General features: G+C 42.3%; 1 protein-coding gene across 3 annotated transcripts; it reads left to right on the top strand.

Moving 5' to 3' along the window:
* Positions 1–32: 32 nt before the first annotated feature.
* Positions 33–25,742, top strand: bicc2 (bicaudal C homolog 2). Of its 3 annotated transcripts, none has more exons than XM_078169327.1 (19): positions 33–152; positions 9,015–9,061; positions 9,419–9,488; positions 9,616–9,695; positions 9,944–10,105; positions 11,675–11,728; positions 11,985–12,200; positions 12,297–12,548; positions 12,725–12,856; positions 13,171–13,360; positions 16,082–16,215; positions 16,314–16,519; positions 17,459–17,564; positions 18,115–18,154; positions 20,982–21,145; positions 22,724–22,964; positions 24,499–24,650; positions 24,909–25,008; positions 25,117–25,742. In XM_078169327.1, the coding sequence occupies exons 3-19, from the start codon at positions 9,422–9,424 to the stop codon at positions 25,245–25,247; spliced, it is 2,427 nt and encodes an 808-aa protein (XP_078025453.1). In that variant the 5' UTR covers positions 33–152; positions 9,015–9,061; positions 9,419–9,421; the 3' UTR covers positions 25,248–25,742. The 3 variants fall into 3 exon arrangements, with proteins under 3 accessions (XP_078025453.1, XP_033489750.1, XP_033489749.1); XM_033633859.2 differs by lacking the exon at positions 33–152 and adding an exon at positions 7,048–7,841 and having other exon boundaries at positions 16,148–16,215; XM_033633858.2 differs by lacking the exon at positions 33–152 and adding an exon at positions 7,049–7,841.
* Positions 25,743–26,693: the final 951 nt, after the last annotated feature.

Genomic DNA, 26,693 nt, shown 5'->3' on the forward strand with positions numbered 1-26,693 from the left:
AGAGCACCAACCCGGAAGTGCCTCCTATGACGCAACAGAGAAAGTTTGAGAGGGTTGTTAACAGCGTCACAGCGCCACCATGCGGGGCAATGGAGAGTAACAGCCTTATAGAAGACCAGCGTGTGCCAAGACTGTTGGGAGGAGTAGCTACAGTAAGTAAATAAAGATTATAATGAGGCCTGTATATAAAAATAACCAACAAACAAAACTAATATGTGCCCTTAATATATTTCTGAATCGTGGCACAGGAGAAGAAAACAACTTACCATTGTTCAGAGGGGCAGATAGAGAGCAGGCCTTTGCAACTGATTCAAACTGACACCTTGACTGGAAATATTCCTGTGTTCAAAGATGAATGATTGAAAAAAAGGATAATATTAATATAAAAATTATGCCATTTGCTATACTGTATATGTCCTCAAAAAGGCATACCCATCTGCATCATGGTTTTCTTTTCTTTCTTTTTTTTTTAAATAGTAAGTAGCTATCTAAAACAATTATATGCTTTATCTAAGTAGAAAATCTATAAATATACTATAAAACTATTCAATTAAATTATTACTTTCTAACTTTCTTTGATATTTTTGTTAGATATGCAGTGATGATTGTTGGGTAATATGTATGTTGATGTTGTCTAATGTCACTTCTCTATTTGTGTCAAGACAATACATGCACGATAGTGTGCACTGGGGCCCTCCGTAACCTCCTTACACCACTGCTACTGTTAAATATCTTCTGGGACACTACCTATAGGCTATATTGGGGGTTCAAATTTTTATATTTGCCGTTGGATGTTGTGTGCATACACCCTGGAATTTTTGGTTTATTGTTGATTGATGTGTCGGAATAACTCCCTAAGTGATGGGTCATCCCTTTGTATCAGTCATTCAGCAGCACAGTGGGTATAATATAGGCAGATCTCAGGTATGTTCAAAACTAGATGTTTTTTAGTTCTTTAATTTTGACCTCCTTTAAGCCAGCCAAAATAAATAAATAAATAAATACAAAATAAATAAATAAATAAAATCCCCACACTACAATTTTTGTTTAGTTTAGAGCTGAGAAGGATTTGAAGGATTTGACCATAGTGGTACTCAGCCAGGTGTCTGGAGACAATCACAGGTTATTGACAGTGATCCAGGGGGGTGCCAGAAAAATGGGGGGAACTATTTCTTTTCAATTAAATTAAATCCAGTTCAATTAAATTCAGCTCAATTCAATTCAATTCAATTCAATTCAGATCAGTTTAGTTCAGTTCAATTCAATTCAATTTCATTTATGAAGCCCAATATCACAAATCACAATTTGCCTCAGAGGGCTTTACAGCATACTGCATCCCTCTGTCCTTTGGACTCTCACAGCGGAAAGGAACCCCCCCCCCCCCCCCCCCCCCCCCCTCCTCAAAAAAAAACCTTTAATGGGGGAAAAATGATAGAAACCTCAGGAAGAGCAACTGAGAAGGGATCCCTCTTCCAGGATGGACAGACGTGCAATAGATGTCATGCAACACTATTTAATTCATGATAGACGTGAGCCTGATGTGAGTAAGAATCATAAGGGTGACTATTCTGATCATAGGTTTCACTTCCTCCTCAGCTGTAGTTGAGTCTGGTCAAAGAGCATGGATACCGAGAGGCGAAGCTCCATTGAATTTCTGCCAACAGCCACTGGGGGCGCTAACGCCACTTTGAACTGTTGAGCTTGGACTGTTGCGCCCAGACAACATGCAAGATGTCAAGGAGAGAGGAGAAAACAAGTAAAAGAAAACAGTGTAGTACAATTAACTGGCACAGCTATCAGTGGAACACCCCGCACCTGGCCTTCCACCGTTTCCCGAAGGATCCCGACAGAGGTGTACGTTTTAAAGTGTTTTAATATCAATTTAATATGCCAGTTTTGGTAGGAAGATATATATATATATATATATATATAGGCCTATATATGGCCTCTTGGACCATTTATATCAGAAGTGATTACTGCTTTAGCATTAAAATATATCATATTAAAATCGCTTATATATTATTGTTATTATTACTGTTCCCTTACTGTACAAACTGTAAATAAATCTTTATTCCTGACTATGTGACGTCGCCATTAATGTGTTTCTAGTTAAAATATTGATTTTTTTTAATTATTATTTATTAATTTTTTGGGTAGATTGGCTTATGGGGTGATTTTGAAGGAGTAGTTAAGTTAATCTTCTCATAAGTGGATGTAATATGTAGAGATGCCATCTAGGCCGTTTTTCTTCGTTTTTTTTTTAAAGTCTATATTTTGCTTTACAAAAACGTGAAAAAGCAGCTGGGACCAAGCTATCACGAGGTGGGTAGCATTGTAAGCATAATTAATAGCGATATACTTCAGTTTGTCTGTGTGTTTTTGTATGCAAGCGGGTCTGCTGCGGTCTGCTTACAGTCCAATATGGCGGCGGTAGGACGAAACCATGGGCGAGTCTGTTGCTATGGGGCATTCTATTGAGCTTCGCCTCTTGGTATCCATGCTCTTTGGTCTGGTCTACATCATATTTAACAGTCAGATGGAGGTCCCTGAAACAAATCCTATTAAATGGGGGTCTGTGACCTGATGTGTATCAACTTAGCTCCTTGGCATGAAAAAGGAGACAAGCTGGCCTAGAACGTGTTGGGCCTAAATGCCTGTATGTTTGTGCAAAGGGGAAGGCAACTGCATGACAAATGTATAGAGTGCTCTTCATAAGGCAAATGTGCATTCATCTCTCTTTTAGCATGTTTAAATCTGTGCTGCAGAGGAGACTTTTTAATTGGTAGCACAGGTGTTACTAATAACATTAACGATGGCTTGGTTCTATTCAAGTGTCACAGTAAGCCGCACAGTGAGCCAGTGAACCAGCAGCATACACAATACCAGGATCCTGAAACTAAAGCAGCTAAAGCATTCATATTTTTAAAATTGGTAACTGTGCTTCATGAACAGTGAAATGTCAACAGGTCCTCATGGTGTATGACTCAGGGTTTATTTAAACATTACATCACATTTATGAAGATTCATGTCTGAAAAGGTGTTACAGTAAAACTGAGTTCAGACTGCAGCAAGAATATGAAGTAGAGGCTACTATCTTTGCAGTATTATATCGAAAAAAACACAACACTTCCCTGCTTTAAACATATACCCAGGTGTATATATTAGAGGTACAGGCTTCATAAATAGGAAACTGCAAATTTAAAATGGCATTTCAAAACCAGCACAATTTGATAGTCGCAATGCTAAAATATAAATGCCTTGCAGAAATATGCAACGAATACCTTAAGTCCTAAAATCAATAATTTGTAGAGATCCAGCTCACTCAGGGAAGCAACATTTTACTTTCAAATTAAGTTTCTGCATAGTCATGAATATGGCATAGAGACCACCAGGCTTTATGACAGTGTCTAATTAAAAATTAACCAACTTTTTGACATTAATTCAAAGACTTCTTGCTTCTGTTGCACTTCTCTCTCAAACACAATTTCTCCGAGGACACATCTAGGTAAAGTTTCTCAGGATTGTCAGCTCAGTTTTTAGTGTAAATTTATAATGGGCTGTGAGGTGGTGTGGTGAATGAGGAGATTGTGCTGTCTGTCTGTCTGTCTGTCTATCTATCTAGATGAATGAAGACTTTACTCATGGGTTCAGGGGGTGATTTAGTAAACCGCCCACAGCTCATCACTCACTCTGCAGGACAGTTTGGCTTTTCTTTACTCGGCCTCTGGATCAAACAGTGACGCACGCCTCGACTCTTCCTGGAAACGTGCACACTCTTTCAGTCAGATGGGGCTAAACAGGGGGCTGGAGGGAGGCGATGTGCTGTTGTGAAGTCAGATTAAACTTGGAATAATTCCCTCCTTGACCAGTTTCCATGGTGACACAGTCATCATGTCTTTCACTTACCAGCCTCCATGGGCGAATAAGTCTATCCTGCAGTAGTTTGTAATGTTAGCAAGATCTCTGCACTGCCAAATAATGTTTGCTGACTCGCCTGGGGCCAAATTTGTCTGGGCAATATGGAAAACACCGAGTTGAGCTGGAAACAGAGTCCCACTAGAGATGACTAATTGAGCAGTTTGTTTTTACCCATGTTTCAGTCTGTATTCGAGTTCTCAAGTTTGGGAAATTTAAAGCAGGGAGGGGACTTAATAAGTACTGAGCAATTTTTGAAATCTCATTTGCTCTTTGTTTTGTGTTACCTTCGAAACATTTCTCCCCCGTTGCTGCGGTTCATGACTCTCTGGCTGCCTGCTTGTTCACAAATAAATGGGTTCCCAGCCAGTGGGTGCAGACATAGTAAAAATGGAGCTGGGTATTATTGAAGGCAGTGGTGGAAAGGAAGTAAGTAAACTTACTCATGTGTTACGCTTCAGTACAGTTTAGGGGTATTTGTACTCTACCTTGATACTTTAATTGGATGCCACTTTAAACTTTTACTCCACTACATTGGAGCCAGCTGTAGTTACTTCTTGTATTGAGAGTTTACACAAAAACACATGATAAGCTATAGGAAAAACAAAAGCTAAATCCTAACTGACAAGCAGTGCATGTTTCAGATGTTAATGAATCTGATAGCTACAGAACATCTCTTACTTCCTGAATTAATAAATATTCCAGCAGTAAGTGAGACACTGTGTGGATGGCTTTGATTTTTTAGCAGTTACACCTGAGAGTGATCTCCCCTTTACAGTTATCAGATGGCTTCATTTAATTCCTTGTTAAGCTCGAGGCCCAAAGAACGAAATTAATCTCATATTTTCTAATAGTTGAATCCAGATTATTGCCAAGTAGGATTCCACATACAAGGATTTTACTTTGGAGTATTGGTGCGTCACATGAACCTATTAGGAGAATATAAAATTAAAAGTAAGATCTTGTGTTGCAAAGATAAATGGACATAAATATGACAGTGGCTAATAACAGGTTGGCTGACACCGCTTTAGTGTTTCTAAAACATACATAATACATGTTAAGATCTGGTTTTTATAGATAGTGTAAGGAAGCTCCAGGGTCCAGGTCACATCCAAAATCTGCACACTGTACAATGTTTTACTGTCAAAATTTTATGCTAATGAAAACTCTGGCTCTCTGTACTGACAAGTCCGTTCTGTGCTGCAGGTTTCAGGTTTGCTGGTTTTGCGTCGAGGTCTGTTCCACCCAGGGGTGTAAATATGGACAGTGCGGGCATTGTGGTTTTGCTGGGGCCTGTGGGGTGGGGGGGCCCAATTGCCACCTTGAAATACACCCTTGTTCAAAGAACTCCTCACGTTAAATAAAAAATGGTGCGATTTATTATGTCCTCAAAAAGGCAAACCCATTTCCATTATGGTTTTCTGTTTGTTTGTTTGTTTGTTTGTTTTAAATTGTATTAACTTAGAACAAAATTATAAGCTTATTCTACATAAACTATAAAAAACCGATTTAGTTTAACTAATATTTTCTTGTAGTTTTTGTCTTATTCACATATGTAATGATGATTGCTGGGTAATATGTAGGATGTCGTCCAATATCAAATATCTGCTCAATCATTTAACTTGATGATATGATTTACAGGAAGTAGTTTCGGTGCAAAATCGCTCAAGACTGACAAGCTGGGCACATCTGCATAAAAGCAGCAGTAAGACACACTTTTGGTAAAATATGTACACACCTAAAACTCTGTGTGCGTGTGCTTCATAACTAGTAACTAGGGCCTCCTAGGGCCCATCATAATAGTGTGCACTGGGGCTCATTGTAACTACTTTACGCCACTGGTTCCACCGTTGATATGTGTTGCTTGTATTAGTCAACGATTGGCTTTTATATTAATCACATAAATTTAGCTAGCCTGGTGTAAGTTTAAATCTCAGATTTTAGGGAAACTCACAGACATCACCCCCCCCCCCCCCCCCCCCCAGTGTCACAGTCTGCTTCTCTCCCTCGCCTGCCCCTGGTAAATTTCCACTCACCTGCACTCTTACTGCCAGCCACACCCATCTCATCAAGGCAACTCTGCTCACCTGCTCAACTCAGCCTGCCACCTCATCAGCCCAACTCCACTCACCTGCTTTCAATCACTGACTGGCTCAGTACAGACTCCCGCTCTCCACAAACACTCATTGCCAGATTGTTCTTCAACCTCATGCAAGACATTCCAGCACTCACTCTTGGCTTGATTCCTCGGTACCGACCCTGCTGATTCCTAACCTGTCTACGTCTTCTGTTTCCCGGTAAACTCACCAGCCTTCTGTCCCTGACCACGAGTTCTGCCTCAGCGTCTCTGGTTTCTGTCTGCCTGTAGCTGTGTGGTGTTTTCCTGCCACGACGTTTTAAAGTGAGTGTTGCCACCTGCTGTCAGTCGCCTGCTGTGAGACACCACACATTGCCTTGTGTGTGTGTGTCCCTCTTTTACCTACCTGTCGGCTCATTCCCTGGACCCTGAACCCTGAGACTGTGTATGGGCTCTGAGCTTGAAGAATTAACCGTCTGCTCGTGTTCTTATTACCTTGTGTATAATAAAGGTCATTACCAACTGTCTGCCTGCCTCAGAGTGCTGCATTTGGGTTCAGTCACACCTGTTACACATACACTGGGGCCCATGTAACTACCTTACACCACTGTCTGTCTGCTTGTTTGTATGTTCATGTCTTTTTTTCTTACACGTTCCAAATAAATATAAAATATCAATATAAACAAATCTAATCTCACAACCCCTTAAAATGCTACAAGTGGCACGAGCAGTCTAATGTGATTTATAATAGTGTATCAGTTACAGGGAACATTTTTCTGCAGAAGAAGTACTTTTACTTTTGATAAAAAGTTCAAAAACTTTTAAAAAGAATTTCAAAAAATTGCTCACTTATAGGTAAGTTTACAATGCAGGACCTTTACCAGAGTATTTTCTTCCACCACTGACTGGAGTTTTTTTTTTTTTTTTTTTTTAACCCCAGCATTGTTGTAAAGCTCCCCCTTCACACAAACACCACACACTGCTGCGATACACCCCTCCACTCCCTTCACCCCGACCTCTGGAATCTCAAGCCGTCGTACTTCTCATTCAGAGGAAAGGGAGGGAGGGCAGACGTGCGGTGGAACTCAACTGGATGCCCCGTTTATTTTGTTAGCTGTGTGTGCTGGAGTGAGGATCGCTTTCAGGACTTGTGGGGGTGAAATGTGTATCTTGTCTTAACATAGGTCTTGACTATCTATCCACATAATCTGTGGACATTGAACTGAGGATTACGGAGGATTTGTTCAGAGCAGACTGAGCCTGAACTCAAGTTGTAGATTGTGTTTGTCTGTCTGGAACCCCCTCAGATAGAGAAGGCATGGCCTGTGTTTCAGTGAAGACGTGACTCTCCTTATACATCTATGCGCTGCAAGGCCGTAGCAACAAATCCTTCAAGCCTCCAACAGCTTGAGGAGAAGGAGAAAGAGTAAGATTTGTGTACTAAATTAAGTGAAGGGGGCGGAGGATTTAAAGAAAAGGCACAGGGGGTGTTTCTTGCCCCTCTCTCCCCTTTTCTCTCTCTCCCTGCTGGTCTCCTTGGTCACACACATGCACACATCCTCACACACACACAAACACTGACGAGGGCTCAGTCCTGCTATGGCCACCACCACCACTGAGGAGACCTCTCCGGTCCCGGCCACCGTAGCACCACAGCAGCCTGACTTGGAAACTAGCGTAGAACCCGGCTCAGCAGCAAAGCCTGAGCCCAGCAAGGCCCAAGGAGACAGAGAGGAGAAAGAGGATGAGGAAGAGGAGGAAGGCGGTGGAAAAGGGCAGAGTGTGGACCCGGAGTGGGTGGAGGAGAGGTTCAGGATCGACAGGAAGAAGCTGGAGAACATGTTGTATGGTGAGTGAGCTGAGATTTTAAATGTTCTGTCAACACCATGCACCTATAGATTCAATGGTGTTTCCACTGGCACGGTTATCAGCTTAATTCCTCCCTATAAGCTGGAAGTTATTCTGTTTCTGACGCCTATCATGGCCTCCCTGTGTGCTCTTCCTCCCAGCCTCTGTTATCTACCTGACCCTGTGTGCCTGTCAGGGCCTCCAGCTGGCTGCGTCCTTGTTGTCACCATCAGTATAACTGCCATCCACTAAACTCCTGTTGCTGTATCACCGTGATTTATGACCCGCAAAGGCTTATGCATTCAGAAGTCTTTTTTGCTATTATCATTCCTGTCTGGGAAGCAGAGGTAACTGCTTGTGTTATCTATCGCTGTTTGGCAGGTTTATGACAAATGCCTCCCCTGTGTTACTGGGGAAACTCTTTCTGTGTGTGTGCTACCGCCGCAGACAGAGGCTGATGTTTGTCTGTTTGTCCTCATGCAGACTCTTGATGGGAAAGCTGGAGTGAATTCCAATAACTGTTGGCTGTTTTACTGTGTGTGCATGGGGGGGACTGTGCTTATGCGGCTGTTTGAGCAGCGTCAGTCAGGCAGTAAATAGTGTATCTCATCCCTGTGGGTGATAACCTGTCAGACTGCACTTGAGACTTCACTCTGATAGGCTGAGGAGGGCTTTGTTGGTTTTTTATTTTTACACATTCCTTCTTGATCTGCAGTTGCTATTTAATTTTTTGGTCGAGTGGGAGGTCTTTGCGTCAGCAGATGCCATTGATGTGATTAGCTGTTTCTAGGCTAATTTGTGGTCGCCCCCCAACCACCACCTTCTCCCTCCACCCCACACTGTTCTCGTCCCATTCCTCAGCTCTGGCCAGCGTATCCCATAGTGACGAGGGCGTTCCTGGGTCCCCCCTCATACCCTGTAAATGTCACTGTGGAGCGATGGCCTTTTAAAATTGTTTATGTTCCCGGCAACCTCTTGTTCCAGTCGCTTGGCAAATTTCAGACAAGTCAACATTTGAATGTTGACTTTACACACACACGTTTGATACTGAACACTTGTGCTGTAAACAGAGGAATGTTGTGCTGCTGACCAACATGACGTGACAAATAGCACTGCAGGAATTTTGAAACATGTTCTTCATTATCTGTGTGTTCTTCATGTGTGTGTCTTTCAGCTCCAAAGCAAGGAGACGGTGAGACAGGAGAGGAGTTTTTTGAGAGAGTGAGTAGAAGTTCACACCTGGAAACATTTTATTCACAAAACCAGAAGAAAATGCAGCCGCTCTCCCTCAGTGAAAGCCACCGATAATCATTAGCGCATAAAGCCTCCTGGTTAAATGTAGCTTACAAATCAGTGAAAGCATCCCTTCCACCATTTTCACATTTGTTCCATACTCTGCATCCACTGATTACTGGTTTTATGGAGGTGATAATTGCAGTCTTTGAAATGCAAACGAGGCTTTGTATTCTTAGGTCGAAAGAGATCTGCTGTGAGTCAGGATGTGTTTATGTGGCTCACAATGAGAGCTCTATCTTTTCCTTTTTTCCCCACCCTCTCCTATTATTTGTGCTTCCACAGGTGATGAGAGAAACTGACACTCAGGTGAAATGGCCATCCAAGCTGAAGATTGGAGCCAAGTCAAAGAAAGGTGACTGTGTTTTGTTTCCTTCCTGTAACAGATTGTTCTGTGTTCCAACTGACTGATTTACCATTTATCATTTACTGTGACACACTCAGATGTGTGGGACTTAAACTGAACTCCTATTTCCATCTAGATCCACATGTGAAGGTAGAAGGGAAAAGAGCCAATGTTCTGGAAGCCAAAAAGATGATACTACAAGTGCTGGAAACCAGGGTGAGAGCTCTGGTGTCAATAACCTACAGATAATGGCATGCTTTTACATGCTTTCTACTTTGCTACTGCTTTCTTATAAAAATAAAATTATTTGGAAATTATTTTAAGTTTAAGTTGACACTTTGCAGCTACTGTGTGCATAAAGCTGGATCTCACTCATGTTGATTCTGCCGCCATGGACATCTGAAAGCAACAGAGTATTGAAAAGTTATCTTCACAAATGACACAGCTGTCTATATGTAATCCAGGTCAACAAGGTGACTCTAAAGATGGACGTGGCGTACACAGAGCACTCCCACGTGATTGGGAAAGGTGGTGGAAACATCAAAAAGGTGATGGAGGTCACATCTTGTCACATCCATTTCCCTGACTCCAACCGACACAACGGTACGGGAGAGAAAAGCAACCAGGTAACAATCTCTATTTATTGAGACACTAAAGCACTGTTTTAATGAACCACTAACTGCTGCTCTGTCAGGAAACATAAAACAACTTAGGGGCTGTGTATCCTCCCGAGACCCTGTGTCCTCATATGAGGACATCATATGTTGGGTTTACTCGACTCTATACGTCATTCGACTTAACTTAGACCTGTTGTCCTTGTTTGTGGACACTTTTTGTGACTAGTGGTAGTAAGAGCACAATACACTAATCCATGTAAAAACAAGATGGCAGCCATCTCTGCCCAGTCAGTCTACAGCTGATCCCAACACAAAAGTGGACCCAGGTAAAAACCTGATCAGATTTTATGGCTGAAACTTGTTTATTTATGATTAATAATGTTTATAGTTTGATATGGCAACAAATGACCAATTTTAGCAACAGTAACAAGATAAGACTCTGTTAATTAGGAAGTACTTGTTTGAGGACATTGGGACCTAAATATCATTGACAATGTTGAGGGTTTTTTCTAATTATCAGGCCCTACTGATCCCACATAGCTAGGAAAAATAATTAAAAATGCATACCAAACAAAAGTGCGGGTCTAAGGAAGGTATTGGCAAGAAACTGGCGATACGATACGTTTCAGGAAATACGTTACGTTACGATACATTACATTATGATATGTTTTAGGAAAACTGTCATATTATAAAGCAGTGGTTTTCAAACGTTTTGTGCCCAAGGCACACCAACAGGCATGTCAAAATCTCAAGGCACACCTGTATATCTTTCTGTGCACAATAGCTTCTGTAGTGTGTGTTATCACTCTTATCACGACATAAGACAATAAAAATAAGAAAAAATAAGACAGGTAGCTTTCATGATACCATCTACTGACTGTCTTTGCTGGTCCTTTGTTGTAATTTGCTCCGTACAATAAAGCGATCCATTGTCTCACTCATGGCTTTCTCCTTTTAAATGTCATCATCCCTCACACTGGCTGCCAATCAGGGCTTTTGATGTGTCACACACTCATAATTCCCCTGTGCAAACAGTGACAAATAGCTTCCCCTGTGAAGGTTTTTTTAATCAAATAAAGTTAAATTACCTTTTTAAGCTAGAGTTTGCTTCTTTATCAGGAAATTGGTGCGCACAGCATACTGACACAGTCTTAATTAATTTATAACTTTCTGTATAAGCCTTGTTGAATAGTGCAATAATCATGTGTGGTTATCCCAAAATCCTGCAGCACACTGCCAATTGAGAACCATTGGTATAGAGTACACATCACCACATGCATTTTATTGGAATATTTTTATCAAATTGATCACAGTCTCTGTAACATCCAACATATAGCACTACTTTTTGTGCAAAGGAATTAAACAAAGGAATTTGCCTGTATCAGTAAAAAATAAAAGTGCTCCTAAGATTCTTTGGGTAAACAATTTGAGAAAATAAAAAAAGATATAAACAATTTTAAATCAATATGGTTTCAAGAATCAATACAGTCTCACAAAACATAATATCAAGATGCCCAAGAACATCAATATTTTCTTACACTCCAGTTAAATATTCATTTGTTTTTCAACTTTTGCCAGGTCTCCATCGCGGGGCCCATAGAAGGAGTGGAGGAAGCCAGGAGGAGGATACGAGTGAGTGGTCACTGTACAGTCTGTGCATAAACTACCCAGGATAGATTTTTTTATTTGTCTCAAAACTCAATTTCTTAGCTCCTGTCAAGATGCAGCGATCAATGGCATGATTAATAGAACGGCTGGCACAAAGACGACAGGTATATTTGTCAAAAAGCTGCTGTCTGTCTCATATCTCTTTATTCCCCCCTCCTCTCTGTGTCCCCTCTCCGTCACACTCTTTCCCTTGTTTTCAATTCAATCCTCCTTTGTGTAGGACCTGCAGCCGTTGTCCTTGACCTTTGACCTTCCGGTCAGCCTGGTGCCACAGGCTCTGCCAGATGCAGGCTCCCCTCTTATCCAGCAGGTAGTGCAGACTCTGGGGGTCAGCGTGAGCTTCAGGGCTGTGCCACCGCATCCTCAGGCACAACCTAACTTCTATGAAAGCTGCTGCACCATCTGGGGCCTGCAGGGCAACGCAGCAGCTGTCAAGGTTAGCGTCAAACATTTTAAAACTGTTTACAGTTTATAAACATTAGAATGAAGTCAGATGTAGATCGTCATGTATGTATATATCGTCACCTGGCAGAAGGCAACCTGCATCCTGATGGATCTGCTGTTGGGCTCAGAGGTCACAGGTGGTATAGTGAGCAGCCAGATGGACGTCACCTCCCAGCAGCATCTCTTCCTGTTGGGGCAGAACGGAGCTCACTTCCTGAGCGTCATGCATCAGACCCAGACCCAGATCATCCTCCCAGACCTCAGCACTCCTCAGAGCCCCTCCTCGCTGCTCATCCAGGGCAACCCTGATGGGGTGTGTCTGGCTCGGCAGCAGCTCATGGTACAGTGGGGTGTTTTGTTTTTATTTGGGTAGCATTGTTCTAAAGAACAGTCCTGAGAGGCAGCCGGTGCATTTGTTTGCTTGCATATGTCAAAATGTATTTTTCACTTTTGTTTCCTGTGTTTTTGTTATTTGTTGTTATTTTACATTCTGTGTGTCTTTGTGTGCACGTCTAGGACTGTCTGCCTGTGTGTTTGATGTTTGACATGCGTGAAGACGGCGAGGCAGATGCTTGTAAGCTGGCTCAGATGATGCAAAACCTGGGAGTCTTCATTAGTGTCAAGCCCAAAGTAAAACAGACCAGCAAGGTACAACTTTATCTGTGTAGCTGTGTTGCTTTGTCCTTGTTAGAATCCCCCTCACCACTGTCTAAAATGAAATGCTAATTTTGTTGTTTTGTTGGCCACCACTCTCATCTTTTTGAATTCACTTTCTATCTAGGACTACACTCAGCTTGTGATTGCTTATTTCATATGCACTGGATTAAATAAGAAATGTCTATTGAAATATTTCTTGAACGTTCACTTTGATTTAGGATGTAAAACTACTCTCCCTTGTAGTCTCCCATGACGCAGTGTTGTGAATACTGATGTCAAACTCTGTATTGGTGTATATTTATCAGTCAGTGGTGGTGAAAGGTCTGGAAAGAAACATCTCCTGTCTATATGAGGCTCGCCGTCTGCTCCTCGGGTTAGATTCTTGTGAGACTGCCAAGGTAACCGGGTTGACCCCTGACCCCATGCTCGGCAGCAGCGGCCTCACCCACTATTGGCTCAACATGCTGCTGCAGCAGCTTCGTCTCTCTGAGCAGGGTGAGCATGCACACGTGTATGTATCTGTGTTGAAATGTTTCCATCCAAATTGAACGTTACTGCATTTAGAATTTCATCGTTCCCAGCTTTTGCCAAAAAAGACATTTTGGCAGGCAGCAGTGCGTACTGCTGCTTTGCCCCTCCCTCCCACAGATCCAACCTGGGGACACTGAGATGAATGTAATGACAGCAGCCAGTAGATTGCACCAATTTTATGCAAAAACAGAAACAATCAGAATAATTTGACAGAAGTTATATTCTCAAAATAGAATATATACTATGCAAACAGCTTTAAGTACAGTTAACTGAAAAGAGAAAAACAAGATCATCTAACCATAAGTGCAGCAGTAACTCTTCTATAAGGGGAGACACTACAGGTGAAAACATTTTTTCATGCACTAGTTTGGACTCTTTTGCTTCCATAGAATTTGTTCTTTCAGACCAGGGGTCAGCAACCTTTACTACAAGAGCCGTTTCTGGTCCAAAAAAAAAAGAAATCTGTCGCGAGCTGCAAAATATTTTTGAGCCTTATAATAAAGGTAACACAGCCTTATTAAGTCTAAATAAGTTTATCAACATTACTAATAGGTCTAGTCATTAATATGTTTTACCATTAGGAGGCTAGTCTGGTGTAAGATATTTATGTACATTTGGTACCTTGCAGCGAAAGTAAACAGATCTGTCTATGCACTATGAATTCAGTATTTTCCTCCAAGACTTTTCCTTTCTTGATTTGAAATCCACAGCAAGCTTCACTAAAGAGACTCAAGACAAGCCAATGCTCTCGATGTTTGGCAAAATTTAGAATAAAAAGCGCCAGGCTGCAGACATCACTATGACTCACATTTAGCTGACAAACTCTTTTTCATTTTTTTTATTTGTTGTAGGCCAATTGGGTAATGTAAGAATCACTGTAGGCCTATAACAATGATAAATGAAAATTGAAATGTTCAAAAATAACTGTGATTCATTTCCATTTGCCTAATGTTTTGGTCAAAGTCACAGGGAGCTATTGGAGAAGAGCTGCATGTGGTTCTGGAGCCACAGGTTGCCTACCCGTGTTTTAGACCAAAGACTGCATAACATACGGACATGAGCTACCATGACTTCATTAGTTGGTTTGTGGACTCCTGTTTGAAGCCTCGAGTTAAGCAGCTGTTGCCATCTTGTTTTTTGGAGCCAGAGGTGACCATATTTGGAAGAGATGATGGAGCTGTGGAGGAGTGAGGGTGGATGTGACTGTGTTGATGCCTCACAGACAGCCTGTCACTCAAAGTGTCGCTGCCCTTAATAATATATAACTTTAAACCCTAATAAAAAGTAAATTTGTGAGTCATGTAAAAAATTCACCCCCATACAGCTGTCATGAACAGGGAATTGAGCTATAGAGACCAAAACTGTTTTTGCACCAGGCTGTAAACATGTTTATATATGCTGTAAAGTTGGGCATTTTGACATGGGGGTCTATGGGGACTAACTTAATTCTGGAGACAGCCTCAAGTAGTTATTAGAAGAACTGCAGTTTTTGGCACTTTTATGTTGGCTTCATTTTTCAGCCCTGAGGCCGCTGCTTGTTTTATACAAGTGGAAATAAAACATACAAAATACATTTTAAGGTGTTTATTTTAGTTCAGATTTCAGTTTGCAAAAAGCACATATATAATTAGATAATACCTCACTGACATATTTTAATATTAAATTTCAGAAAACTTAATGTAAGTAATCAGCTGGGGAAGTTTCATGGTGATATCTATTAGTTCAAAGTTCAAAGTTTCACCCCATTTGCCTGTAGTGCCTGACTTTTGGTCTAAAAATTTATGAAATTTTACAACACACATCCTTAAGGCCATTTCTTAAAATTAGTTTTTTTTCCTCGAACTCTGGACCAGACATGTCTATTTCAGTAGAACTTACATATGCCAAACTTTCCAGTTTTATTCCTGTCTATATTCTGAAGGTTCCTAAAAAACTGGCCCGCCAAAGGGTCCAATCTGGCCCACTAGATGACTTAGTGCACCTAGTATTGATGCATTTATATAGGCTATAGGCTAAGAGGTGCCAGGTTTCAGGAGTAAGTTAAAGCCTACTTCATGTAAAATACTGCCTCAGAGGCATTTCCACTCTGACCAGAATACACATCTCTGAAATAACAATGAATACTTAGTGTGGTCATATTTAGAGATATTAAACATTGTGAAAAAAGTTGTCAGTAAGCAGCTTTAGTACAAAAGAATCTGTATCAGACTTCTATTTTAAAACAGCATTGTTGAAACCCTCCTGCAAAGGCTCTACCAAACTTTTTATTTGTAAATGGATTGTAAGGCAGGAAATAACTTAACCTGCTTTCCTAATAGCTGCCACCTTAGTTTGGTGTGGTGAATTTGTGTCGCCTGTATATGTGGTTTTATTCATTATATGATTTTGTTCTTGGGTTTTATTTCTGGGGCAGGAGACAGTACTATTCTGATAACCATATGTTCCAAATTCTGTAACCATAACTGTTTTGTGCAGTTTGTCTTTATCAATACAGTATCTTTATCTATATCCGCTGTTTGTTGAATCTCTTTATAAGTCAGTGTTTTTCCCCGTTTCTGGCATTTCTATTCAGGCTGTGTTTTATTCACACAGCTAAAATATGCAGTGGATGGAAACTCTGCTTTATCCCGCATTCAAAAGGAATGTGTTGTTTTATTCACTATCACGTCCCCTCGTATTGATCAGGCTCTGTGCCAGCGCCCACTCCAGAGGTGCTGACTGGTACTAAGCCCCGCCCCTCACCCCCACCAGGTCTCACCCCTCATGCTGACGAGGGGAGAACAGGACTGAAGGGGACAGACAGCCGGCCACTGGAGAAGGTTTGTCACTGTCTCCAGCCAAACTGCTATCAGTACAAAACACAGATTAACCTCAGTAGTAATAAACACCGAGCACTGAATTCTACTTTGTCCTTCAGATCCTAGAAAATGAGGACCAGTCTGGCCAGTCAGAGGATGAGAGCTCTAAGGTCACGGAGATGTCATCATCTGAGGCGTGTGATTCAGTCAGCAGCATCAGCAGGATGGGATCGCTGGGGCGGAGAGGGAGTCTCCAGAGTCCTGAGATCACTAAGATTTTTGTCCAGGGGAGACGCCATTCAACTGGCCAGGCGTTAACACACAGGTGAGCGGTCAGTGATAAAAAATATATATATATATATATTGTTTTTTTGTTTTTTTTTGTATAGGCCCAGTTGAATATTGCAATAATCCCACTGCACACCTGGATTGGCATCACAGTACACCAGTGTGCACCGGCTGCAGCACACCATTTGAGAAACATCGGCTTAGTCAAAGAGCAGGTGCCACATATACAAAGGCAATGTCCTTGCCACAGCGGCCGCAAGTTCGACTCCAGGCTGCAGCCTTTTGCTGCATGTCATCCCCTATCTCTCCCCTCCTCACGCTTAGACTGTCCTATCCAGTAAAGGCAAAAACACCCCCAAAAAAACAGTTGTTTTTGTCACTTGTGAGGTTATTGTTTTGTCTTACATAGACTGCCTGATGACTTACTGTAAAGTCAGCCTGAGTGTAATTCAAACCAAAGTCAAAAACCAAGTCACAACCTAAAAATAAATGCTTGACCTTGTGGGGACCAAGGTTTTGTCCCCAGATGGAGGATGAGTCCCCACAATGACTGTAAACAGATTGTTACCCCCTACAGCAGGGTCGATACACACACACACACACACAGATACTTACACACCTGCATGTGCCAGATCTGTCAAGAATCTACAAATCTTGCTAAACCTGACTAAGAGAAAAGAAACCTTATTGACCTCATCTGTATTTTCCTTTTCGCTGAGTCTCTGTCCTTTTTACGGTTCTCTGGATAAAAAACACTTTGCTGTGCAGTTTTAATGGAGCATCTCTCCTTTAATAAAATCCATAATTATACACCATCACCACACTGTCTTTGAAAACCCTCCTATAATAATGTTATATTTCTGCTATTGCTCTCGGCAATGAAAGTGTTGATAAGCCCTGCAATGTTGGACAGAGCCATCACAGTTTAACCTAACCTTGTCTTTCCATCTGTGCGTGTGTCTCCTGAATGTGCCAGATTGCTGAACGTGGAGACTGAGGGAGGGAGGAGTGAGCGGAGGAACAGCCTGAGGAGAGATGTGACGCTGGCTCAGGATGTTCGCGCTGACTCATCCAAGGCTGAGGTGAGGAAAAACAGGAATTGCAGGTCTCTTTATTTTTATTTTTTGCCTTGCAAACTGATGCATCCATCTCTACAACTTTATTTGGCTGCAAGTAAATCTCAGTGGAAAGACAATTCAGTCTTGAACCCCTCAAGACTTTGGATACTCAAGGTTTGACAGTGTTTTGGAGATAATGACTTGTAGAAGAGGAGGGTGGACGAAAGAATGAGGACACAAGATTTAATGCCTCACAATCCTGTTCATAAAACTGTAGATGACAAGACTAAAAACAGCGGGAACACTTCATTTGTGATGTTATGTAACCTATTGATTTGCACATCCCTGACCCCGGTGCAATTTGATTTTGAGAATCGATTTCTGTGTTTATTTGCTTCCCTTCTTATTTGTCATCTCTCACTCTGAAAGGTTACTGAGCAGAGGATTAACAAGTTTACCGCCACAGCAGCAGGAAGTGTAACCCCCCACCTCTGCCTGTGCTCGGTAACCAGAGAAAAAATAATTCAATTTCATGCATTATTTACCCACCCTGTTTCCTGTTGGTGCTTTGTAGGATTATGACTATGAGAGGAAGAAACTGCTGGCAACCAGAGGTTAGTGCTCCTAAATGTTTAATATTTCTTTCCTGTCTTTGGGTTTCGAGAGCTCTGCACAGGCTTCTGCAGAGCAACAGCAATAATTAGGGCAGTGCTAAGCAAACATTTCTTTCTTTTATTGATCTATAGTTGGTGTATGCTGCAGACAGATATATTAAAAACACATTTTGCTGGAGGATTCGGCCCAGCATACTTCCTGTATATTGTTTTGCCCGTCAAACAGCCGCCTATATACAACCAAGCTGTTGTTTTTGGAGCTGAACTAGACACAGATTGGAAAAGCACTTAAAGTCAGCTCCTCAAACAACACTAAAGTGAGACAAGTGAATCATTGAGTTTAAGTGCACAACTTTTTGGTCATATTGTTGAGAAAACATGATTTAATGTCTTATGATTATCCAGGATGAAGTAGCCTATTTAGTCCATTCAAGTATGTTATGGAGGCAACGCATTAATATCCCGAGCAGAGGCAGGCTTTTGATAGAGGGGGCCCATTTCAGTGCCGCTCACTGCCAAGACAATTGATGAAGGGGACCTGTTTATGGGCTGCACACTGCCAAAGTTATAATAGAGTAGCACTGGCGCTCCCACTTAATTCACATGGGGCAGATACACAATGCAGACAACACACACGGGCATGCAGTCGAAGTTGTGTGTGGGCCCTTGTACGCACACATGCATGGATGGACACATGCATGGATGGACACACACACACACACACACACACACACACACACACACACACAGAGGAGACAGTGCCTCATCCATCATGCAGGATGAGAGATACTGGGAAGATCTGCAGCCAAATGGTACTAAATTCCCTCAGTGTTGCTTTATGGGATTATGAATTAGCAGTTTGAATGGGCCATCTGCCTCGTAGTCATTAAGACACCCATATGCCAGTATATGAATGGGACATTTACTCACACAAACAGACACATACCACACAAATGACAACCCACCAGTTATAATCCTATTGATATCACACTCTTCTGAGTGCTGTTCATTTTTATTTTTTTTTATTTTTTATCACACATTCACACATGGATCCTGTTCTGCTGCCAGAAGAGGCCCAGGGTCACTTGTTTGTTATTTGAGAGTGTGTATGTGTCTCACTCTCAGCAATTTGAGTTCTCTTAAGTATGCCACATGCTGGCAAGGACAGGCACTTTCGTGATTCATTATTTAACACCTGAACCCAGCTTGTCCAATTCAGACTAGACAGACAGACAGACAGACAGACAGACGAGATGTTGAAAACCTGCAATGCATTTTCATGATGGGCGGACTGAGGCTGTATGCATTGTTGTGTGCCACAAAAAGCATCTATTTTCTTTTTTTACTCGGTGCAGCTTGTGAGGAGAGCTTTCAGAAAAGTGTGCGCTCTTTCAGATCTCTATCTTTTCTCCTTTCTTTTCAGAATTCGTGTGTGTTATTCCTATGATCTAAAAGGTCCAAAAAATATTTGTAAACATGACCAACTCTACTGAATCCAAAAGCTAGAGTGCTTACACTCAAATTTGTGATGTCATAGGGTACAAGGTCTGGAGCTGCTCCACAGACAGGAATGCTCTGAGTATATGGGAGCATTTTCTGTTTCAGCACTGAGTACACTAGAATAAAGAAAAACAAACATTCTGTGGGTCCACAAAATCAGGCTCCCATTTATTGTCTATGAAGCAGCTCCAGACTTTATACCCTATGACATCACAAATTTGAGACTTCTCTGGTTTCTGGCTTTGAGAGAGTAACTCATGTTCACAAATATTGATTGAACTTTCCAAGGCTATGGAAGTCATATATTGGAATTATTAATTTAGGTGGTGCTCCCCTTTAAAACTGCTACAATCCATATTTCTAAATTTTCAATGGATCAAATTATTAAGTGTAATGCAAGATGATTGCAGCCATCTTGCTACCCATGTGAGTTCCCCAGCACAGATGCACAGATTCAGCACTGCGTCTATTTGCAATACTTTTATTGACTACTGCCTAGCACACAACAACAAAATCAATCCTCAACATGTGCCTACAGCTGCCCGGCTCCCCCAGCACATGTCTCCCAGTCTATTCAGTTCTAAACCAAAAACTCAGGCAGTGTCCTTCTCCTCAGTCTGGGCCACAGTCCCCAAAGGCCAGCAGACTACTGCATGACCAAGGGACAGATGTAATCAGAACAAACCAGCAGCAGCTGTGTCAGTCAACTCACCTGGTACCACTCTCATGAGCCACCCCCCCCACACCTCTCCCCCGCAGCTGATTACTAACTACACCCACCTCAACGGTGATGCTCATAGTGACAAACCCAGAGGGAACACCACAGTTCCCCTCAACACTACAGTACAGTTTAGTATCTTTCAACTTAATGTTTTGGTTTTATGTAACTTTACTGTTTCACTCTCACCACATCTCATTAGTTTTGCTTCCAGGTGCAACAGGCAGTTGATTTTAGCAGAAGGCTCTAATAAGTCCACCACAAGTTTCCTTCCCAGCGCTTAACTGCAGACAAAGTTAGCAACTAACTGGTAAACTTAGTAGAACATTTAGCAGCTGAAGAGCCAGATATTTCTCTCAGGAGCTGGCAGGGAGCAAAATAGCTGAAAGAGGAGTAAATACTGGATTACTTTCACCAAATGGACAGAAACTCAACTCTGAAATGAATGCTAGTATCACTCCATGTCTGCTCAATGTGTAAATGAGCAAATGTTCATGCTAACACACAAGGCGATGAGCTTGGGTCAGCTGTTCCCAAGTGGCTCAAAAAATAGTTAAAGCAGGTTTTAAGTCTATATTTTCCTCTGTGTGTTTTTGTGTGTGTTGTCAGCAATGCAGAGGAAGCCTGTGGTCACGGAGGTCCAGACACCCACAGACACCTGGAGTGGCCTTGGCTTCTCCAAGTCCATGCCAGTTGAGGCTGTCAAGGAGCTCCGCAACATCAGCCGACGCAGCTACAAACCCTACCTGAGCATCAGCAATAGTCAGCAACAGGTACAAATGAGCATCATGCTAACTTAAAGGGACAGTTCAGCCCAAAATCAAACATACACAGTTGTCCTTTTATCTGTAGCGCTGTTTATCAGTCTAGATTGTTTTGGTGTGAGCTGTCGAGTATTGGAGATATTGGCCATAGAGATGCCCTCTTGTAGTGCTCAAAGCGACAAAGGATACATTTTAAAAACTCAACAGCAATGTCTCTGTCCAGAAGTCACGACGAAGATAATCTACAGACCTTGTTGTGAGCAGCTTCATGTAGGAACTATTTTCTTTCTACCGAACTACACAAGCTAATCGTATCACTGCACAGAAGGAAGCATGCCTCTACTGCTAGCTCACCTCTACAGCTCACCTGTGGACGCCATCTATGTTTACATCTCTCAAAGTCATGAGCATGAGCCTCTTGTCCATGAGTAGATGCACGTTTCCTTCTGCGTGGTGATATGGTTGCCGCTTGTAGTTCAGTAAAAAGAAAATAGTTCCTACATTAAACTGCTCACAACAAAGTCTGTGGATTATCTTGAGTGACTGGGTCATGATTTCTGGAAAGAGACATTGTTGTTGCCTTTTTCAAATGTATTTTTTTGGCGCTTTTAGCACCGCAAGTCGAGTGCCATCTAGTTCCGTTATATTTAAGAGAAGGCAGACATCTCTACGGTCGATATCTCCAACACTCGGCAACTCACACCAAGACAATCTAGATAAGAGATACGAGGAAAAATATGTATTTTTGATTTTGGGGTGAACTGTCCCTTTAATGTCTTGTGTAGCAAACAGAAATAAAATTGACTTCTAATTTATCGTGTTTCATTCTGACTGTTGATTTTACCTTAAGCTTTGACTTCTACACTTCTGCTGACCTGGCTGAATTCTTTTAAGCTAGCCAAAGCACTTTTTTGTTGCAGTGCGGTAAAACAAGCACCCCCCATTGTGGCCCACTAACACAGTCTCATTTATTGGTATTGCTCTCTAACAGTTTAGAGCATTTATCTCACTGTGTGGTAAGCACTGCCAATTTGTACGCTCAATTACCTGGGGTCTGATACCATTGCCTCAGTCAACACAGCCACTCCTCAGCAACCTGTTCACCTGAGCTTTTTCAGCTCATCTCTTCGGCTCTTTAAAAGCCTCCTGAATGGCTGCTCTCTGACTGCTCTGTAGCCAGTGATGGAGAATCCGACTCACTCAGGTTAATAAGAGCAAGAGGCATTCCCCCAATAAGTTCAATTTTTTTCTGAGACCCAGACAGCTGGGAGGAAGCATTGGCTATGCCCGCTGCATTGATAATTTCCAGTGAGAAAGTGCTACTATCAGGTCCGCCAACAGGGCCAAATGAGCTTTCTTATTAAATCTTTAGATCTAAGGATGTCTTATGTCCACTGAAACCCTCCTACGCAACAGAATATGTGATCACTTGTACCCGTTTGCCTTCTGACCTCTAGCACTGACAAAGAGACGAGAGATGAAAGAGGGGGATAGTGACAGAAGTACAAGGTGCTGCTGTGAAATGTTCGCAGATGAAAGTAACACTAGTTAATATTTAATGCTGTTACAATTTCTGTCTCCTTCTAGTCTTGGGCAACTCAGGTGGGAAAAGTGTGTAATGGGAGCGACTGTGAGAACTGGAGGGACAGACGTGGATCCACATCATCATCCCTGCCTGTCTCTTCCTCCTCCTCCTCCTCCTCCTCCTCCTCCTCCTCCTCCTCTTCCGCCTCCTCCCCCTCCTCACCCCCGTCTACTTTCTCTTCTTCCACCTCCTCCTTCCCTGCATTTGCATCCTCGACGAATAGAAGCAGAAATGACAAACCCTGTAAGTCCTACATATTTGTGTGTTTTTAAAGGGGACCTATGAGGCTTTTCCTGATTTTCTGTCAAACATATAATGTTACAATGTCGGATGTTCGTATTTAACAGGGGCAAATAACATAAACCTCAGGGATACTGTTTCCAATGTTTTTTCTAATTTGACAACAAGCTGATGTCAGCTCATAACAGAGACCCTTTTAGGGCTGCCGTCACAATGACATCATTTTATTGGCTGGAGGCAAAACAAGACTCTCCACCACAGGGCTGTAGGCTACATGGGAGACTTAAAATGTCATGTTGTTGTGTTATTGGGTGCTAGAATATAAGGAGTCATGGCTCAAAACTTTAATTTTATTGCATACCAGCCGCCACTGCCCTTCAACAAAAACAAAGACAACTGCGGTTAAATGTGTTAAGACAAAAGAACTGGACAAAGGTGATCAACAAAAATGCTTGCATGTAATATCAGGCTAGGGAAAAAGTATTTACTGGTGTGGAGATGAGTAACGTTATGTGTATTAAGGGTTTACATGTCCACCTCATCAGAAATTGGGCAGGTATTAAGAGGAATGTTAGATTTCTCTGTAATGCTAACTTTTTAGCGCCTCGGCTAATGTCAGCTACGATAGCAAAACAAACTGGAGGAAACTGTTTAAGTGTTGTCCTCCATTGTAAGATCAACCACAAAGCTTTAGCAATCCTGACAAGCGTAGGGGTCGGCCAGTCTGGTCCCGTTGGTCAGTGTTTACTCTTTAATGGAGCTCTGCTGCTCCGTCTCCCCAGACAGAGTGCCAAGATTGCACTCTCCCACTCCGAGAGTCCAGTGCTCTGGATAACTGAACAGTACATTCAGACAGCACTCCAAATTTTTGAATGTTCCAATTTGTGCCAGAGTCCACTTCGGCACTCTGAATGAGTATTTCTGAATGCACCACTCACATCATCTTCCTCTATTGTCTTAAACAAGCCAACAGAACTTGCTAGCTAGCGCTAGCTAATGTCCGTGGAGGATTGTTTTGCCTCCAGCTAAGCCCCGCCCACCAAAAAAGTCATATTGTTTACTAACAGTAAAAGGGTCATCTGCTCCAGGCATGCTACTGTAAGTTTTTACATTACGTAGCCTATGCCGTTGCATGTAGCTACAAGCTAATATCAGGGAACCCCGTAATTTTGGTTGCAGATTTTGGTTATTTCTCCCCGATTTTGGATCGCATTCCTGGTGGCACATATCTGAGAAATGCTGACCAATTGGAGCAGACTGGGCTTTTTCGGGAGGGGGGGCTTAAAGAGACAGCCGCTAAAACATAGCATTTTAAACCGAAGGTGTTTCCAGGTGTTCCAGCACAGACAGTATGAGGAAAATAAAATGTTTTTTGGCCATTAAAGTATGTAAACATGTTGTAGTAGAAACCTCAAATACAAGTATAAAGCTGAAAATGAGCATAATAGGTCCTCTTTAAGCTTGATAATACAGAGTGGGCCACTTTCTCTCCCCCACGTATAACCTTTTCCTCTCAAATTTGACCTTTGATGTCTAGTGGAAAGCAGCTACTTTGATGGTGTGTGCTCATCAAGGAGGGCATCAACCTGCAGTCAGCGGAGCCCCTCCCCCCAAATTATAGATGACCTGCCTGAACTGCTGAGCCAACTTGGCCTGATCAAATACATTGATGTGTTTGAACAACAAGAGGTAAACATATATAGGGATTTGCATTGAATCTTTCTCCAACGCAAACTTAGTAAAAACAACTGTTATTGGTGTATGAAAATATATTTTCATCATCACTTACACATGCAACACGCTGTTTTTAAGTTGGGCTGGCTGAGAACTTGCCACAGAGCCTGAAACACACACAAACAAACAAGCACACACACTCGTGTCCCCCAGCCAAAGCGTTATGCAGCATTAATGAGCACCATGATGCAACTGCTGTCTGTACTCATCCAGATTGACTACCAGACATTCCTCACGCTGTCTGATGAAGATCTGAAGGAAGTAGGCATCTCCACCTTTGGAGCCAGACGCAAGATGTTACTGGCAATCTCAGGTGAGAATCTGATGCTTGGATTCAGATCTGTTTCTCCATGTGTTAATGCAGTAGGTGGTGCCCGCCCCCTCTTGTGAAAATGATTAAGTTATTTATCCTCCAATGCAGACCTGAACAGGAGCAAGAGGAGGCTCTCAGATACACCCGCCGTGAAGCCTGGCTATCTGGAGGGCGGTGCTAGTGGGCGACTACCACGAATCATGGACCTTGACGTTGCTGCTCAGAGTAATCGCTGGTGAGAGGAGACGCCGACGAGCTCTGAGCTCCATCTGACGGACGTGACTGACGTATTCAGCCTCTAAAAAAGTACACAGTGATGCTGTTGCCAGAGCAGAGGTCAGATGTGTTGTTTACTCATGGTAAATGGATAATCATGAAACTGCCTGAGGAGCAGCAAACATTATGTAAACATTTGACTCCAGTGCCTTTCATCTACAGCCATACCCCAAAGCTTTTTATACAAAATCAAGACAAGGAGGTCTTCCTTTCCAAGCCTCTGATTCTACATGAAACAAACTGTATGAAACACAACTGACAATGGGACCACGCTGATCCTTTGTGGTGTCTTTTATCATCTTAAAGTGCCTTTCTTATGCAAACTGTAACGCCTATGCTTTGTCTGTGTGTTTGAGTCCATGTTAACCGCTACATTTATGCAATTGTAAATAGGTATTTACAAGAATAAATGTCATTCTACTAAAATAGTGATGATAAATAAAATGTTTCCAGCAAGGTTTATCGACCTAGACTGTATTTTTTGGGGAGACATTTTATGCTTTTATTGGAGAGTGAGGGAAAAAGGGGAATGACATGCAAAAAAAGGTCCGTGGCCAGACTCATACCAGGGGCATTACAATTATATGGTCTGCACTTTAAACCCTGAAGCCACCGGGACACCCCTGAGAGCAGTATTTTTGATTAAAAAGCACATGTAACCAGCTGTAGTGTGAGCTGACCCTCAACTCAAAGCCAGGCTCAGACCACCAGAGGGCACTGGTGTCACACATTGTGCTTATAAATTCCAGTCACATTTGTGTTGCATGAGAAATAATGGACTTGTTTCAGGAAGGAACACAGTGACAACAGCATTAGAGCTCCTGGTGGACAAGGTGGAGCAGCAACAATCAGATAAGGAAAAAAAATGAATTAGAAAACCCAAGTAGGTAAATGCATTTATTGGTGTGAGGGTAATGTGACACTCCTTTTAATGTGGTTTGGTCTCGCCCGACTGCCCACCTGAAAGTTCCAATTTAATTTATCACTGTTGCCAGGAGTGAAGCCACTGGAACCGCTTATGAGTTGTTTGCTGTTTAATTTATTTAGCAGAGGGCTACACCCAGCAATTTAGTGCTATCAGAGGGACCTCGCTGGCAGAGTATTAACGAGAACGGTACCATCTCTTCCTAAATTAGCAAATTTGGAATAGCGTTGTTGGTTACCACATCGAAGCAAATGATCCAAGAAACCTCCACCGGGGGGCATGAGGGGGTCTGATCTGTTCAGACGCTCACCAGGATGACTGGTGCAGCAGCAGCCAAGCATGAAAGAGAGTGTGAGTGGAAGTGGTGGGCTGTGACAGATTAGTGAGAGATGATCCCTACTTATTACAATGTCTCTGCCAATTACATAGGCAGGCTTTAGACCAGTGATCCTCAAATCTGGTCCTCGGGCTCTGGAGCACTGCT

This window comes from Epinephelus lanceolatus, chromosome 7 (genome assembly GCF_041903045.1).
Source record: "Epinephelus lanceolatus isolate andai-2023 chromosome 7, ASM4190304v1, whole genome shotgun sequence".
Lineage (NCBI taxonomy): Eukaryota > Metazoa > Chordata > Actinopteri > Perciformes > Serranidae > Epinephelus > Epinephelus lanceolatus.